The following is a 15,540-nucleotide window of genomic DNA, read 5'->3' as shown; positions in this document are numbered from 1 at the left end:
ATCACACATCCACTGTGAGGGACTGGGAACAACACGCCATTAAAGCCATTTACAGGCTGAGCGAGCTGTTTGGTTTGTTTCAGGACGCCAGATAAAATGTGTAAAAATTGAATGACACTAAAGTCAACAGCCATGAAATAATCATTTCTCACTGCACGTGCTCATTAAGTGCTATCCATATGTGCAAAGGAGCATCTACACACATTATGTGTTCTACTTGTGTGTTATATTTCTGCTGCTGCGGCAGTATAAAGGCACTGATACAAGACAGGCATTATTATCTCACTGTACAATGACTATTAAAAATCAGTGTTGACACTAACACCAGTAACAAGTGATACAGTAAAACCTCTCCTCAGATGTTTATACAACATTGCAGACCTCAGGGGGTTATTTTGAATATCAAACAAGTGAGTTCGGAGACGTAAATGACTTCACACACGAGGGGAAATAGGATTATTGGTCAAAATTTGCCCAAAAGTTGCAGCAATTGGTGGAATTTGTTTGAATTTGCGAACTCTACTTTGCTACTTCCTGGAGGGGATTGGATATACATGCATAAAAATATACTTAAATGATTAAATAAATATTCAATCTCCATTGATTAAAAGAGTCCTACACAAATGGTTTCTGCTCTTCATCCAAAAGTATAAGGAGACCAATAAGAAGAAATAATCCTGGAACCAGAATAACAACACTGCAGTCACCCAAGTCTTAAACTTTGTGTTACAAACAAGCAAGTTAAAGATCTGAGAGACCTTCTAAAATGTGTAAAGGATCATCAATTCAATATGTCAAAGCGAAGTTATAACAAATGTGGACCTTAGTGATAGGAAAGCTACGTAGTTGCTTCAGTGTGAAAAACTAAAAGTCAGCAAGAAAAAGGATCCATTTAACTTTTTGAGCTTACCTTTTTAAAATAATAAAGTTGGATATCGTCTGCATAGCAATGACACCAAATAGCCAGACCTGTTCAGAAGCATGTATAGAGAGAAAGAGGTCCAAGGATTGAGCCTTGGGGAACTCCACAGGTCTTAGAAGCACAATCAGAACACTTTTCAGAGCAGTGAAGGATCAACAATGGTCAAAAAATCAGACATGCTTTGAAATCTATACTTCTTGCTTTTTAACTGAATGCAAACATACGTTTTTTACAGTATTTAGTGATCTTTAATCAGCTGTTGAATCTCACAATGCCTGAATAAATTAACGGCAAAGTCAATGAATCATCTTGATAACAAAAACTTCAGCTAAATGTAACTGACTCCACAAAGATACTCTAGAAACAACCACGTTCAGTTCGAGTATGTAACACTTTCAAAACCAAAAAAGCCATCAGAACATGCATCTTTATATTCTTACTTAAACTGGCCACCTGAGCTACAGGAGTTAAACTCACGTCATGAATGAAGCTGAATCAATGTTTCTGTTTTTTTGAAAATAGTTTTTCTGAAAAGTTTTACCAAAACTTTTATAATGATTTGTTATTTTTGCGCTGCTGACGCTATCAGACTCTTCCAAAGAGTTTCAAAAGACCTGAACTGATTTGGATGAAAACACAGCTGTCACTAGGTCTGAAGAGACAATAAGAAAAAGACGGGATAAAACAAACACATATTTATTTGCAGCTCTGACATTAGAAACATTTAACGCATCGCAGGTCATTTCATTCTCATTGTGTCAAACATGCTGACGGTGCAACAAACACACACAGGCATCGATACACACAGTGAAAACTGAAGGAAAACGTGTACAAACCGCAGGCATCATAGAGAACTTCACACACAGAAGATTACCAAAAATAAAAGCTCTTAGAGGTACTTGGATTGAGTCTTCGTTTTGTTAAATATCGGGGACAAAAACAACATCTTGACTTCTGCTCTCTTTTTGTCTCTGCTTTGAAATCTATAATCAATAATGCATTAAAATATCCAGAAGCTCACAAACTTCACAGAGGATCAGACAGAAGAGTTAGAACAGGCACAACATGACTCTCAAATCGTGTAAACTTTCAGAGTTCATTCAAAAACTACCAAAACTTTTCAGGACTCATGAAAGAGATGCTTTAAGGAAACATGATGAAGAAAGAGAAAATAAATGTGATGTCAGTAAATGTGAGATACGCTATGGCACAACTGAATACTGAATATTTAAGCGAAAAGGCATCAGGAGATGAACACATTCTTAAAATATAAATTACATTGAGCAAAAAAAGAGCAAAGGTTCAGAAAAGGTGACAAATGTGTTCAGAAGATTGTCACTATTTAAAGGCATTGGATCGAGAATAATCGATGTCCATCTTGGTGGGATTGGAAATTTGGACTCAAAGTTTTAACGACGGAAACCTTTGACAAAACGTTTTATTTTATTTGTCTGCTTGTGTTATTAGATCTGAGCTGTTGGGTACATCTTCATGATATAATCTTAAAGATTTCCATTTAAATAAATGTTAAGTCTCTATCGCCGAATGCAGGCCGCTGATGAAAGCCTTTGCATTTGCAGTATTACAGACTGGGTGTCTGTGGCGACTTTAGGGGAAAAAAATCACAACCAGCGGCCAGTTAGTGACGCGTTTTCCATCACCCAGCAGTGGTTGGTCTGCCAGAGAGGGTAGGCGGAGCTAAGCGCCTGCTTTTCCGCTCTCTGCAAGTGTTAGAGTAAAGAGTAAACAGTAATCTACTATGGCTGAACAAACAAAGAAAAGATGGATGACTACAGATACAACTTCAACAAGAAGTGAAAATCCAAAGAAAAAGAAACAAACTCGACGCTCAGATGAAGCAAACAGTCTGAGAAGGAAAGCGACCGTCAGGAAAATTAAGAGTTACAACCGGAGCCGACCGTGGACGTGCAACACATGGAAAACTGTCTGGATATCTGGGAAGTGTGCTACCATTTATCGCCTTAAGTGCTGCCAAGAGAACGAAAGATCTTCGAGATTATAACTTTTATGATTAATTTAGGCGTTTCATTTTTTTCTTTCTTTATTGCAAAAATAACTTTAAAAGAGTGAAGCATTACAATTTAAGTAACACTGCATTGAACACATGAGCATACAACGGTTGTCCTGATATTTTACGAAAAGGAAAGCACAATTTAACGAGTTTAATCCTACGGATGTTCTTATTCGTCCTTAACAAATACCATTGTTGGACTTGATTTTTCAGATCTTGTAAACTCTTTCTGCTCACTGTTTTGGTTACACGGCACATTTACTGTACTGGGGAGTCATGTAGACCCCCATTTGCAGCAGTAACACAGCAGACAAAGTTAGCAACTAACTGGTGATTAAAGTCGACCAAAACAAAGCTAAAAGTGCAGTAAATGTTGGAATGGATGATCAGATGATCAGATCAAACCTGGCCAAATTGTGATTCAATTCTTACTCTGTCTGTAACCATAGTGCAAAGCAATCAAGAAATTCAATTGCAGTTGCCGCAGCTGAAGCTATCTTCAGGGACTAAGTCTAAAGAGAGGATAACATCATAAATCACTTGCTTCAGTGTAATGGGACTATCTCCATGAACAAAAACTGGAGCAAAATCAATATAAACCCATGTAAAGGAGACTTCACCTTGCTGCTTAGATAAGTGCTTAGAAAAATGTAAAATGTACATTATAACATGACTTACAACCAAACTTCTATCTACATATTTGAAAGAGAAGTACAGTAGGTGATGAACTGAGAAACCATGCAACCAAACCTATAGAGATAGTGTTTTCTGGGAACATTATCCAGTTTAATGATGCCAAGTAACTGGCAGAGAGTGTTACAGTGTGAGCCATCTCCTTTCATCATAATCAGCGAATTAACAGCGGTGGGTGTTTAATATGGCACTGAGATCAGCAGTTGGCAGAGGACTCTCTGCTTGGCTGTTAAACCAAAAAAAAGACACAAAAAAACACATTCTTACTGTGAATGCAGTTTTTCTCTGAGTGAACAGCAGAATGAGGTTCGGGTTTGTGTTGTTACCTGTTTTATTTGGCACACTGGCAGATTAAATAAAGGTGACAATGGGGTGAAACCAAAGCCCTACGACACAGTAACATAGTTTTCTTTTAATGGATGCAGAGAGCAATACTGAACTGAAAAACAGTTATGTAAGCAAATATTAAAGATCCAAAGTGTATAATCTTGTAATCCAGCAGCTATGAGTTGGGACGGTTGGGTAAACTGCGGGACAAAATAAAGATGAATCTGCCGAAACTTAACAAGCAAAAAGATCGTTTCTCTTGGGTTTCTCAGAGTAAGGCAGATCAAGGCGATATTTAATGGAAGGAGAGCTGTTGAGTTGCGCTTAAAACAAAAGAGATCGTCTCCAAAGCTGAATGTTGACATTTAAATAAACATAATGGTTAATTTATGAAATGGTCGTCTACAGACGTCTAAAGACTGATGTGAGCCTGTGCTCGAGAATCATTGTAGAAAACATGGAGCCTTTTAAACTGAACTCACTGGAATTTAATTTCAACGCAATTTGACGGGGTTTCCTGCCTAGCAACTCACACATGGTCTGATGTGTAATGAATAAAACAATATGGTGTTAAGCAGTAAGTGGTGACAGTATGATGGGACCTATTTAAGCAATCTATAGCTGGTGCATTTACGGCGTGTCCAACTACAATCTTGCTTGTTAAATGGCGCATAATTGTGCAGGAAGTGGTTGTGTTTAGTCTCTTAATTAACTGTTGGTGTGTTCGGGTTATAAAAGGATTTTAACCGATCACAGTGGAATCTCCTGTCGCTTTTGAACGCCAGATTTTGTTTGGCTTATGTGCACGGCAGCAGATCATCTACAGGAGCAGCATGAATCCAACAAAGCTCCCGGAGGTGAAGATGGCGTGGGGGAGGTAGGGGTGAGCTTGTTCTCATCTTCTGGCACAATCAGAAGAGTATGGAGTGTGTGTCTTTATTATGCAATCAAACAGAATAGGTTTGAAAGCAAAACTTTTCACACTGCAATCAAATAGTATATAAATGAAAGCGCTCACCCTGCGTGATCGGTGTGGGTGTTGAAGCCTCAAAAACAGTTGGTCAAAAATGACTCAAAGAACTACAATCAAAAAATACATCTGAGAGCAAAACTGTCGACACTGCAATCAAAAAATGTTTTTATTGCAAATAAAATAAAATAAATTTGGGATTAAAAACGTTTTAATGCAAATCAAAAAGTTGCTTGAAAATCGCAAAGTTTCATTTGCGTATCCAGAACATGGATGTTGCCAAGCTGTCACGCCGATCAAGACAGGCCAATAGAGACGCGTCTTACGTCTTTCAGGTTAGGCCCCGCCCACGAGATTCAGCTTAACCACAAGCACATTTTTGGGATTTGCAAAAAATCTTTTGGATTCGCCAACAAAGCTTTTGGATTTTCAAGCACAACTTTTGGATTTGCATTAAGATATTTTTAATCACAAATTTATTTTATTTGCATTAAAACATTTTTTTGATCGCAGTGTCGTCAGTTTTGCTTTCAAACCCGTTCTGTTTGATTGCATAATAAAGACACAAAATTAACTCCATAAACAGCTGCATAATGCAGAAAGCAGTATAATAATGTGAGGACACAGGTGGCTGTTCGTGTAGCAAACAGAGTGTACATGCTTCCTTAACCTGCCTTTGGAGGTGGGCATGCGTGGATAATGCGCTCCTTAAAGAGCAGGAAAAAACTGCGCCATTGACTTAAGACAAGGTTTTGGTGGGCAATTAGTGTTGCCTCAAAATGGCAATGTGAAACACTGAGCCTGACTGCACCTTATTTTAAGAGCATCACAATCATGGGCCAACAAGTGGGTGAAAGTGCAATACTACTTACTACTATGACAGTGACGTTGCGCTTCATGTCGGAGTCAGCGAAGAGTAAAATCTTAAAAAACTTCTGCACTTCTTTAAGTTTCTGATCGTTACAGAGACACTTTTTGTTGATAAACGTCTTATTTTTTGGGTTACATTGACAATTGCGTTAAAGAGCATTAAGCAATAAAAAAAATAAATCAGGTTTAAATAAAGATGATCATTTTCTCTTGAAGGAAATTAAAATAAAAAAAAAAGGAAGAAGTTGAAAGTGTGAGATATAAAGATACAACTGAAATATGACAACACAAATATTATACATGTAATACATTTCTTTTAATATAAATAATTGGTCACTTTATATTTTAACAACATTGGTCATAAATGGGGCCTTAAAGCGACATTTCACTGATGATCTGTGATGAAGAGATAGACATCTACGACTGGCTGCCCTGAGAAGATGACGTCACCAAGCAGACACATCTGGTGCTTTTCCATTCTTAGACAGGCTATTTGCATGATAATGATCGATATGATATAATGTCCCCTACATCCATAAATCTTTTTTTTTTCAATGCATTCATCTTGAAGCACAGCAGGCCTTCATGCCATGTTTGTTTCATCTGTCATATAGCCATCCTCTCTTTTTAAGGCTCTGGATTACAAGTAGCTCAGTTTCTAGAAATGTTAGCATCTTTCAGTGACGATGTGTCCCCAGAGCAGCCAATACCTTCAGCTGACTTATCTCAGTCTCCCACAGAGATTCATGTCTGTTCCACCACAGTGGAATAACGCTTTAAAAGCCAAGGCAGTAGATCAGTGTGGAACAACACATCTATCCTGGTCTCGGACACACTATTAATGATATACGGTGTAGGTTTTTTCCTCCATTGCACATGTGCCATGCTGTACCCTTACAATATGAATGCTAAACTATCTGCAAATGTACAAAAACAAAAAAACACATTGGTCACACAGTTGCTCAGCCTTGTTGAGGAGGAAAAGTTGTGACTTAATTTGCAACAGCCTGGTGCTAAACTCTTAACAGCCCAGATTATCATCCAGTGACAACCTAAACTAGGAGCCCCCTGTTTCCCCTGTTACAGTGATGAACGGATCAGACGTTAAAGAGTTCAAATTTAAGTTTTAAACACCTCTTTAAGCCTGTTTAGATCACTTTACATCATTCAAACATCTTGTGAGCAGAGAAATTGGGAGCTTGTCGAGCTTAATTCCCAGGCTGCGTGTTTAAACGAGGCACATTATGTGTCTGACAGTGATGAAGCTGTCCCCCTCCCGTTTTAATTCCCTCCTTAAAGAGCTCGAAGCCGGACAGGCTGAGGCTGTATTACCTTGAACATCCACCAGAGGGGGACACTGTTGTTTCATTGCAGGAGTGGCAGACCGTTTGGGAGGAGAAGGGGGGATAAAGGGATGACGGGAAGGAAGAAGAGGAGCAGAAGATGGTTCAAGGTTAGTTAAAGAGAAAAGAGAGTGAAAAGGAGAAGATGAAGAAACATGCAATCAATGATGATGGAGAAAATAACACAAAAAGGGAATGTGTGTAAAAAACAAGGACCACAGAGGAGGGCTGACTGGTTGTTTTCCTGAATCCCCTCTGGTTCTAGCATGCACATTTCTTCTCATTGGACTGGGAATCCGTAAGCTTTGTGGCCCCGTTCCCATTGGCTGACTCGGCGGGCGGTTTGTCGACACACTGCTCCATCCTCTTCATGACCAGGTCCAGCAGCGTGATCACCGACTTGTCAACCTCAGCTCCTGTCGCTGCGCTTGTCTCAAAGTACGGGATCCTGAGGGCAACAAGGACAGAAACGTTTTTTTTAATGAGGTTTTAAGATTGATTTCAATTTGATTTCAGTTGGTTTCTATTACAATCATCTCTTTAAAAGCACATGTTTTTATTTCTCACTTCCTGGAACAGAATTTTGTTGCCAGGCATCATCAGGCAGAGCCAGCTTTAGGCTGGCTGGAAAGACACCAGGAAATACTTTTAACCCTGTCTAACAGGAAGTAATGTGCTGAGAAATTGGTAAGACCTCAGTGTTGAACAAAACCAAAGCTGTTAAACTGCATCACAAAGAAGATGCATTATAAAAAATGCCTTATAATTAATGACTGAGCTCTCACAGCATTTGAAGTGTTAAGAGATGAAAGTTGAAAGGAAATACTGCTCCTGTTAAACAAACATACCCGTATTTATCAGCCAGCTCCTTGGCCTGTTTCTCCTGAACCTCCCGCTGGTCGGCCAGGTCGGCCTTGTTTCCTACCAACACGATATCTGGATTCTCACAGTAGGCATTGGCCTGTAGCTGGCCTGGAAATTAATGAACAGCAGCAGAATAAAAGATTTCAGTGCAAAGGTAAGACAGGAAAACTCACAGCTGAGAGTGACATGAAATGTTTTTTGATGTTTGAATTTATGCTTTGGTCATTTGATCTTCAGGCCATGTGCCACATTTGAGGCGTTACTTTTACTTTTCAGAAAAGCATGAAACTTGGTAAAGTTAGTAGTTCCAGGCCCTGAACATTTCCAGTAATGGAACGAACACATTTTTTTATTTTTATATAAGGTATTATTGTAATGTTTTTTTGGCAATCAAAATATAGGGTTAGACGTAGCCTTTACTATCATGTTTAGTAGATATGAGGAAAAATGAATTTATTTGGTTATGACAAAAAAATAAATGGACGCTATGGCTGCCACACATCAGCTGCCATATTTTCACACATCTCTCGACTGGACTAAAAGTTTCTTTAATGTGCAGATACGATGAAGACTTCCCTGTAAAGTTTTTTGACACTGAAAAGTAACGTTTGATAGTAAAATTAGAAGAAGACCCCCGGGTAAAATAACCTAACAAGTAGAGAAAATGTTTCGTTAACAACATACTCATCCAGTTTCTGACGTTGAGGAAGCTCTGCTGGCTGGTGAGATCAAACATTAGCAGAAACCCCATGGCGTCCCTGAAGAACGCCGTTGTCAGGCTGCGAAACCTGGAACACACACAGCAGAAGGAACGATGGTATGTTAATTGACATGTATGATTGATTGACAGGTTTTAATTTTTCTTATTTGATTTGATTTTTTTAAAGTTAACAGCTGGAAGGAAATGTCTTTTAATTCACACAAGTTTCAGAATGGACCATGATGGGTTTTCTAACGTGTTGTGGTCACAAGCTGCTACAATGTCTCCTATTTACAATACGCCACAGTGCTGTTTTCCTCCCTGTTTTAAGGGAGGAAAACTAACTTGATTGTTGCTGACACTTCGTCATGGACGTGCACCGCCATGATCCGAACTGCAGCCGCCACCCTCACAACAATCAACGTTAACCGTAAGCTGCCAGCTAACGCTAGCTACAGCACCGGTAGCTAGCAGGATTGCAAACTCGCCACTCGCAAAACAGATGGGAGGCTGTAATTTGTGTGTGTTTTGAATCTGTTTTCAATGAAAATAAATTGTAATAGTGTTGAAATAACTTTTATAAATAGCTATAGGAAACATTTTTCCCTCTGGGATACCCCCAAAAACAGACTGCATCTTATATTCTGGTGCAACTTAAATTCTGGATCTTTGGTACAACATCGGTCGGGTGTTTGATTCTTGGAGGGAACTTTATTTGGTTTTGTTAGCTTATGTCAGCTTGGTTGCTACAAATTTCTGGCTAGCTAATGTTGCGAAATATAGTTGTGAGTGTACATCAGCTAATGCCTCCCGACTCCTAGGATTGATCAGAATGCTAAATTGGCTAGCTTATCATTTGCAAAAAATCTTTGTCAGCTATCATTGCAAAGAAATTGAAGAGATCCATGCAGCATAGTTCAGTTAAACTAACCTTAGCTTGCTTGCCTGCTTGCATTGTCACTAGCAACAAACCTTTGAGTTGACAGTTGGCTTAGCTTGCCAAAGCACTTAATCAGCTAACATCAACTATGATACTAACTTATACGATCTTTTATGAGAAATGGTGTTGATTTTATCCAACTGTAAATATTGTAAGCGTACTAAGCAACAAAGGGAAGCTTATCATAGTTTATCACGTTTGGTTTTGTGTTAATTACGTCACTGTTTTGGCCAATGTCAAGGATGCTAGCTAGTGCCTATTAATTGTGGTTCACTTGAAGGCATCAGGTGTCATTTATAAAAACAATTTCTGCTCCACACAGTAGGCTAACTGAAAATGTATAAAACCTTTTTGCACAAAAGATTTACATACAGAGAAACACTGCCAAAAGTTCTGTGCAGAACACGATCAGCTTTACATGTTCCGCTTTAGCCTTAAATGATGAGACGTGGGCTACGAAGGGGAGAGTTTGTTTGCTGCCATGTTTTTTTCCTGTGACATGCTCGGCTTCTGGGTGTGACACCTGCAAAGTACATAACTCTGTAAACACCACCCACAAGGCTTTATCATCAAATATGTAAACATATGGGATAAAGCAGCAGATATCAGGGGTGTTTCCACAGCTCACAGTGTGATGAACTGATCATACAGGTGGGATAATAACCTTGATTAAAGTATCATGAGGATCAGTTTATGAATTTGTTACGTTACACTGCACTGAAGAAGATAAGTTTAAATTATGTAACTAACACTGACTCATCCTGCGATGAGTCATCAGACCTTTAGAAAAGTGATTCAACAGATCAAGGCCAGTTCAGATTAAAGACCACAAACACAACACATGATTGATAGATGCTATACAGGCGAGGACGCACCTACACACACAAACACACAATCATAGATACTCATCTGATGTTTCTCTGGTCTTGAACCATTCAGCACAGTCGCTTTCAGAAATGAGATTCATTGTCTGACAAAGTTTTTCAAAACTGGATTTGCTATTGCTGAAAGTTTGAAGCGAAATCCAACAAGTCAAGATGTGTTGCGAACAATCAGTGAGTGAAATTTTAAATGCAATGAATCATTATTGCACGTCAACCAAGAAAACATTCTTCTTTTTAAGTCTAAAATTTTTTATATATCAAGATATTGAAAGAGATCAGATTTTGACATCCAAACATGTAGCAGAAAATATCTTTTGTTTTCTAAAAGGGGCGAACTCACAAAGAAAGATTTGTGGTTCCTGATAAAGTGAAGAGTGCAGACCTTCATCAACCCAGCGAGGTCTGTTTCACAAAGGATGTTGGGTTGGGTTCCCCCATGAATTTTTGGGGTTAAGTGCATTTTGCCCTAATTATGCACCTGCTTGTAAGGAAGAGCTGTAAGCATCTCTCTGCTACAAGAGCCCTGCACTCCTGCTGTCTCATGAGTTCTATTCCAGCCTATGAAAGCGAAGGGGTCAGCTCTTTTTCCAGACTTTTGTGAAGTCCAGACATTATCTTTAATGCAGCTTCCTCACATAAGCGAGCCAGAAAAAGCAGCTTGTCCACATAATCTCATCTCCATTCTGCATAACAGCTTCCGACAATCTCCACACATCTGGAAAAAGTGTGCCAGCCCAGACATATTTACCCATAATTATGATCATTTGAAATATTATTTGCAGACTGTGTTTGCAAACAATTCTATTTTTATGTTGCACAAGGGTGGAGATGTTAACATGATCACTAGAAAGTCCAGGCAAGACTATGAGCCCCGTTTGTTACATTTTGCGATGAGGCTTATTTGCATCGATGAGCATACTGCCCCTCAAATGTACACATTTGATCTCATCTCAGTTCACACAAGCAACATTAGAGCACCAAGACACTGTTTGTTTTGCAGCACAGTTTGGGGGTTTTATCCCTTTGCAGGTGCTTAGATATTCAGATGGTTTCTCTTTGGTCTTTGCGGCAGCTGAACCTGTACAAATCAGACAAACTATTCTCATGTGAACACATGTCTGTGTTTTCCCATCGTCAATACAGTCAGTTAGAGTTTTCTCCGAGGAGCATCTATTGAGCATTCGAGGAGCTGCAGCACATTAGAGAGGATGTGTGTAACCAATTGGGGAATGATGGGGGGGAAAGAGGACCAGATCCCAGAATGACAAGCAGCCCACCTCTCCTGTCCAGCTGTGTCCCAAAGCTGAAGGTGAACTTTGAAGGTTTTCCCCGTGGTCGTCCCATTGGGGTTGGTCGCTGTGTACACCTGAGGAGAAAGAAACAAAGCTTGTTTTTATCTGTAACACAAACATACAACAACAACAACAAAGACGTTCATACTTCACATGAAAACCAACAGCTATGTGGTTTTACTGACAGATTTATTCTTATTTGTATTAATGGGTTACACAAACCCCTTCAGGAGAGAGTAAGACAACTCCACAGCATCGCACACAGCAGTCTCTACAATGACATTAAAGTTAAACATGACCGTATTTGAATAAGAGGGTGGATAGGCATCGCTACGCCTCTTTCCTGGTTGACAGGTTGCAGTGGTAGCGACCTGCATTTTAACACAGTGCTATTGTTGTAAAAAGCTCTGCGGGTCTGTCGAACAGACTGACAGTGATCTGGACGGTGATCCTGGCTTGGTAATGATGAACTCTTGTGGGCTGCAGCAGGCTGTGTTTGTGTCTCTGCTCGAAGCCTCGGGCGTCATTCACACCTCTGACTCTCCCAGATGAGACGCTGTCATTCCCTCTGACGTCCTTTTAAAAAGGGACATTTCCGCCCACCGGCGCTGTCATCTGACGCTGCAGCCCAAGAAGGGTTTGCAGACGATGTTACAAAGAAGGACACAGGGTTTTGTTTTGAGATTTACTTGAGCAAAAGGATAATGCCAAAGAAATGCAGCAGAGTGAGGCCATCTACTTCCTTTATATTGTCTATGGCTTCATTGCAGCCGACAAAAACTGTCCAATAATTGTCCTAGTTGGGGGTCTTGTAATTTTGTCTAAATTCTGGATCAGTGGCTCGAAAGATAAACAAACTGGTTCACGTTCAGCACCCAGCCTCAGGTTGCTGAGGAGGAGAGCCCCTGACAGCCCTGAGGTACAGCTGTGATCACACGTGTCTGCTTCCCTTTCACTCTTGAAAATGAGATGTGACACACACACACACACTCCAGCGCGCGCACACACACACACACACACACACACACACACACACATACACACACACACACACACACACACACACACACACACAGAGGAGGTGAGGAACAATAATCTATCCTATGAGTCATCTGCAGCGGTGGGATTAAAGCAGCATTGTCAGTATTTCCAAGGTGAGCAAACAGCTGACCAAGCCTCGCCCACTCTCTGATTCAGATAAACAGGAGAACACTGTAAAAAAATAAAACGACATCAAAGCATCTTTAAGGAAAAACTGCATTCAAGGAAGTCGGGATATCTGAACGCTGAACGGCTTTCATGACACATCGTCAAGGGAATTTATCTCAAGTTGAATTTTAGATCTAGAACAGATAGTTAGCTGTTAGCATGCTGTCTGTTTATAGAGATTAATAAGAAGCTAAATCATTGTCAGATAGCCGCTGATGGGAGCCGGGATGGCATTACAGCGCATTACGTTCCGCCTGCTTTTGCTCTCCACACAGACTGTTGTTCCTGCATGCGACACATTTAACCGGAACAACTGTGTGACATGTGCACTTCATGCATTTGGTTTGGTGCGTTTTATATCAGCTTGAGATGAAGATCTATCCTCTGTTCAGCGTTGTCAGTAGTTGCCGTTGTTGTGAGCAACAGCGGGACACCAACGTATGCTAACTGCTACTGGAAGCAATGGAGAGGAGAAGACGGGCAGAAGAAGCTGTTAGTCCTACTCTGCGAAGCATTAGATTATTAGTATTATAAGTTGTATCTGTAGTCATCCATCTTTTCTTTGTTTGTTCAGCCATAGTAGATTACTGTTTACTTGCAACACTTGCAGAGAGCGGAAAAGCAGCCGCTTAGCTCCGCCTACCCTCTCTGGCAGACCAACCACTGCTGGCTGATAGAAAACGCGTCACTAACTGGGCGCCGCTTGTGAAAGTCACCACACCTAACCCTACACCCAGGATTTCATCAGTGGGCAATAGGCTCAATCAACCGTTGTGTAACCTCATTCGGCGATAGATAGAGACTTAACAGATATTTATTTAAATTAAAATCTGCGAGATTATATCTTTAACGTTTGAATTAAAAATATTCCAAGGTATGCCAGTTTAACTTGGATGCCGCCATCTTCTCAAACATACATCACTACGCATTCATTTCTGATTGAGGTGTTTATATGGAGCATTTTTATTCAGTGTAGGCTTTGAAACGGATTATAATCAGAATATTAGACTAACCTTGTTAATGTCAGAAGCATGTACAGTTAAAAAAAGAAAAGACTAAAACCTATGCAGCAAAACTGTAGACATGCTCTTTTCCCAGGCCTACTTCTTTCTTGTCATAACCTTTGGGTTTAGATATTTAAAGTGTAATGCTAGTGATAGCAACGATAGCACTGAGCTTCTAGACTCAAGCAGAGATGAGGAGCGGGCTGTTTTCTCTCCAATGTTTTTTGGATAATTCAGTTTAGAGTGATTTCAGAGACATAAAGCATTTGAAGATACTTAAAGAAACGCCATCACTAGATGCAAGAAAAAAAAAATCTATTCGTGGATAAATCATCCCAGCTTATTGTTGGATCTGACACGGGTCTGACCTCCCTGTAAAAGATTGTGACTCATCTTTGAGGCGGCTCAGGGAGAAAACCAGACCTGACCTGACCTGCTGCTGGTTAACTGTGGTAACATCACCTGTGTGCATGTCCGTACATCAGGAGAGTGAGCTGTAATCAAGCTTGAAATTAATTAGCATTGATTCTAAACTGGGGTGATCATTTCAGACACATGTACACATTTCCCTGCGTTTCTTCCCTAATCTAAACTCACCACTCTCTTTTCCCTGAAGTCGATGCCGACTGTGGTGATGAACTTGGGGTTGAACTTGTTGTCTGTGTATCGGTACAGGAAGGTGGTCTTCCCCACGCCGGAGTCCCCCAGGGCAAGGAGCTTTATAAGGTAGTCATAATCCCCATCAGTCATAGTGATGACCGCAATAAACCTGAAACACACAGACAGAGATGTTAACACACAGAGAAATACACAGCTTGGGTTTACACAGGCATCGTGGGTGGGGGGTGCGAGTAAAAGCATGTGACAAGATGAAAAGAAAAGAACTTCCGGTCTCACTGTTGGCTGTACAGGGCTTACCCCTTGTCTTTTATTTATTTATTTATTTATATTTTTAACTCCTTTTGTATCATCTGTTGTTTTAATTTTTATTTGTCTTCTAGTTTATTCTATTTGTACTGTACATTTGATATTTGCCAAGGATTTAAACGATGTCTGGTCATGTCAGGGACGACAAAACACCAGACAAAGTAACAGTTTGTACAAATTCAAACTGTATGGTGGGTGTAAATGTCAAAAATATAAAAAAAATAACTTTGTGATAAGAAGGAGAGAGTGTGTGTGTTTGTGTGTGTGTGCTTGTGTGCTTGTGTGCGTGTGTGTGTTGCGCTACCCTCTGCTGAGTGATGGGAGAGTGGTCAGAGGGTCGTCCTGACCAGAGCATGACTTTCTGGGAAAATGGTAACTGTGTGTGTCTGTGTGTGTGTGGGGGCTTTACGATTGGGTGGGAAGCAGAGAGTCTGCCTCTGTGCGTCTGAGAATAAGCAGGAAAAAAGAAAACCACAGACCTAACATACGTAGATAAACTCATACGTCAGGTTTAATCATTTATATTATCCCAAACAAAACTGCAGGAAAAATAAAGAAGCATG

At 40.1% G+C, this 15,540-nt stretch overlaps 1 protein-coding gene across 3 annotated transcripts in view; it reads right to left on the bottom strand.

The window, feature by feature from the left end:
• Positions 1-1,602: 1,602 nt before the first annotated feature.
• rab27b (RAB27B, member RAS oncogene family) overlaps positions 1,603-15,540 on the bottom strand; it is a 66,121-nt gene continuing 52,183 nt past the window's right edge. For all 3 annotated transcript variants that reach the window (XM_069677193.1, XM_069677195.1, XM_069677194.1), the window contains exons 2-6: positions 14,648-14,819; positions 11,823-11,911; positions 8,706-8,809; positions 8,006-8,129; positions 1,603-7,605 (exon numbers count right to left, since the gene is read on the bottom strand). In XM_069677193.1, coding sequence (XP_069533294.1) covers positions 7,419-7,605; positions 8,006-8,129; positions 8,706-8,809; positions 11,823-11,911; positions 14,648-14,800 — 657 coding nt within the window. In that variant the 5' untranslated portion in view covers positions 14,801-14,819 and the 3' untranslated portion in view covers positions 1,603-7,418. The remainder of the gene's footprint in view (positions 7,606-8,005; positions 8,130-8,705; positions 8,810-11,822; positions 11,912-14,647; positions 14,820-15,540) is intronic.

Source organism: Semicossyphus pulcher, unplaced genomic scaffold (genome assembly GCF_022749685.1).
Source record: "Semicossyphus pulcher isolate SPU_LCO1_2020_fin unplaced genomic scaffold, fSemPul1.0.p SCAF_28, whole genome shotgun sequence".
Lineage (NCBI taxonomy): Eukaryota > Metazoa > Chordata > Actinopteri > Labriformes > Labridae > Semicossyphus > Semicossyphus pulcher.
The sequence above is the reverse complement of the archived record's forward strand: the minus strand, read 5'-3'. Positions and strand labels throughout refer to the sequence as shown.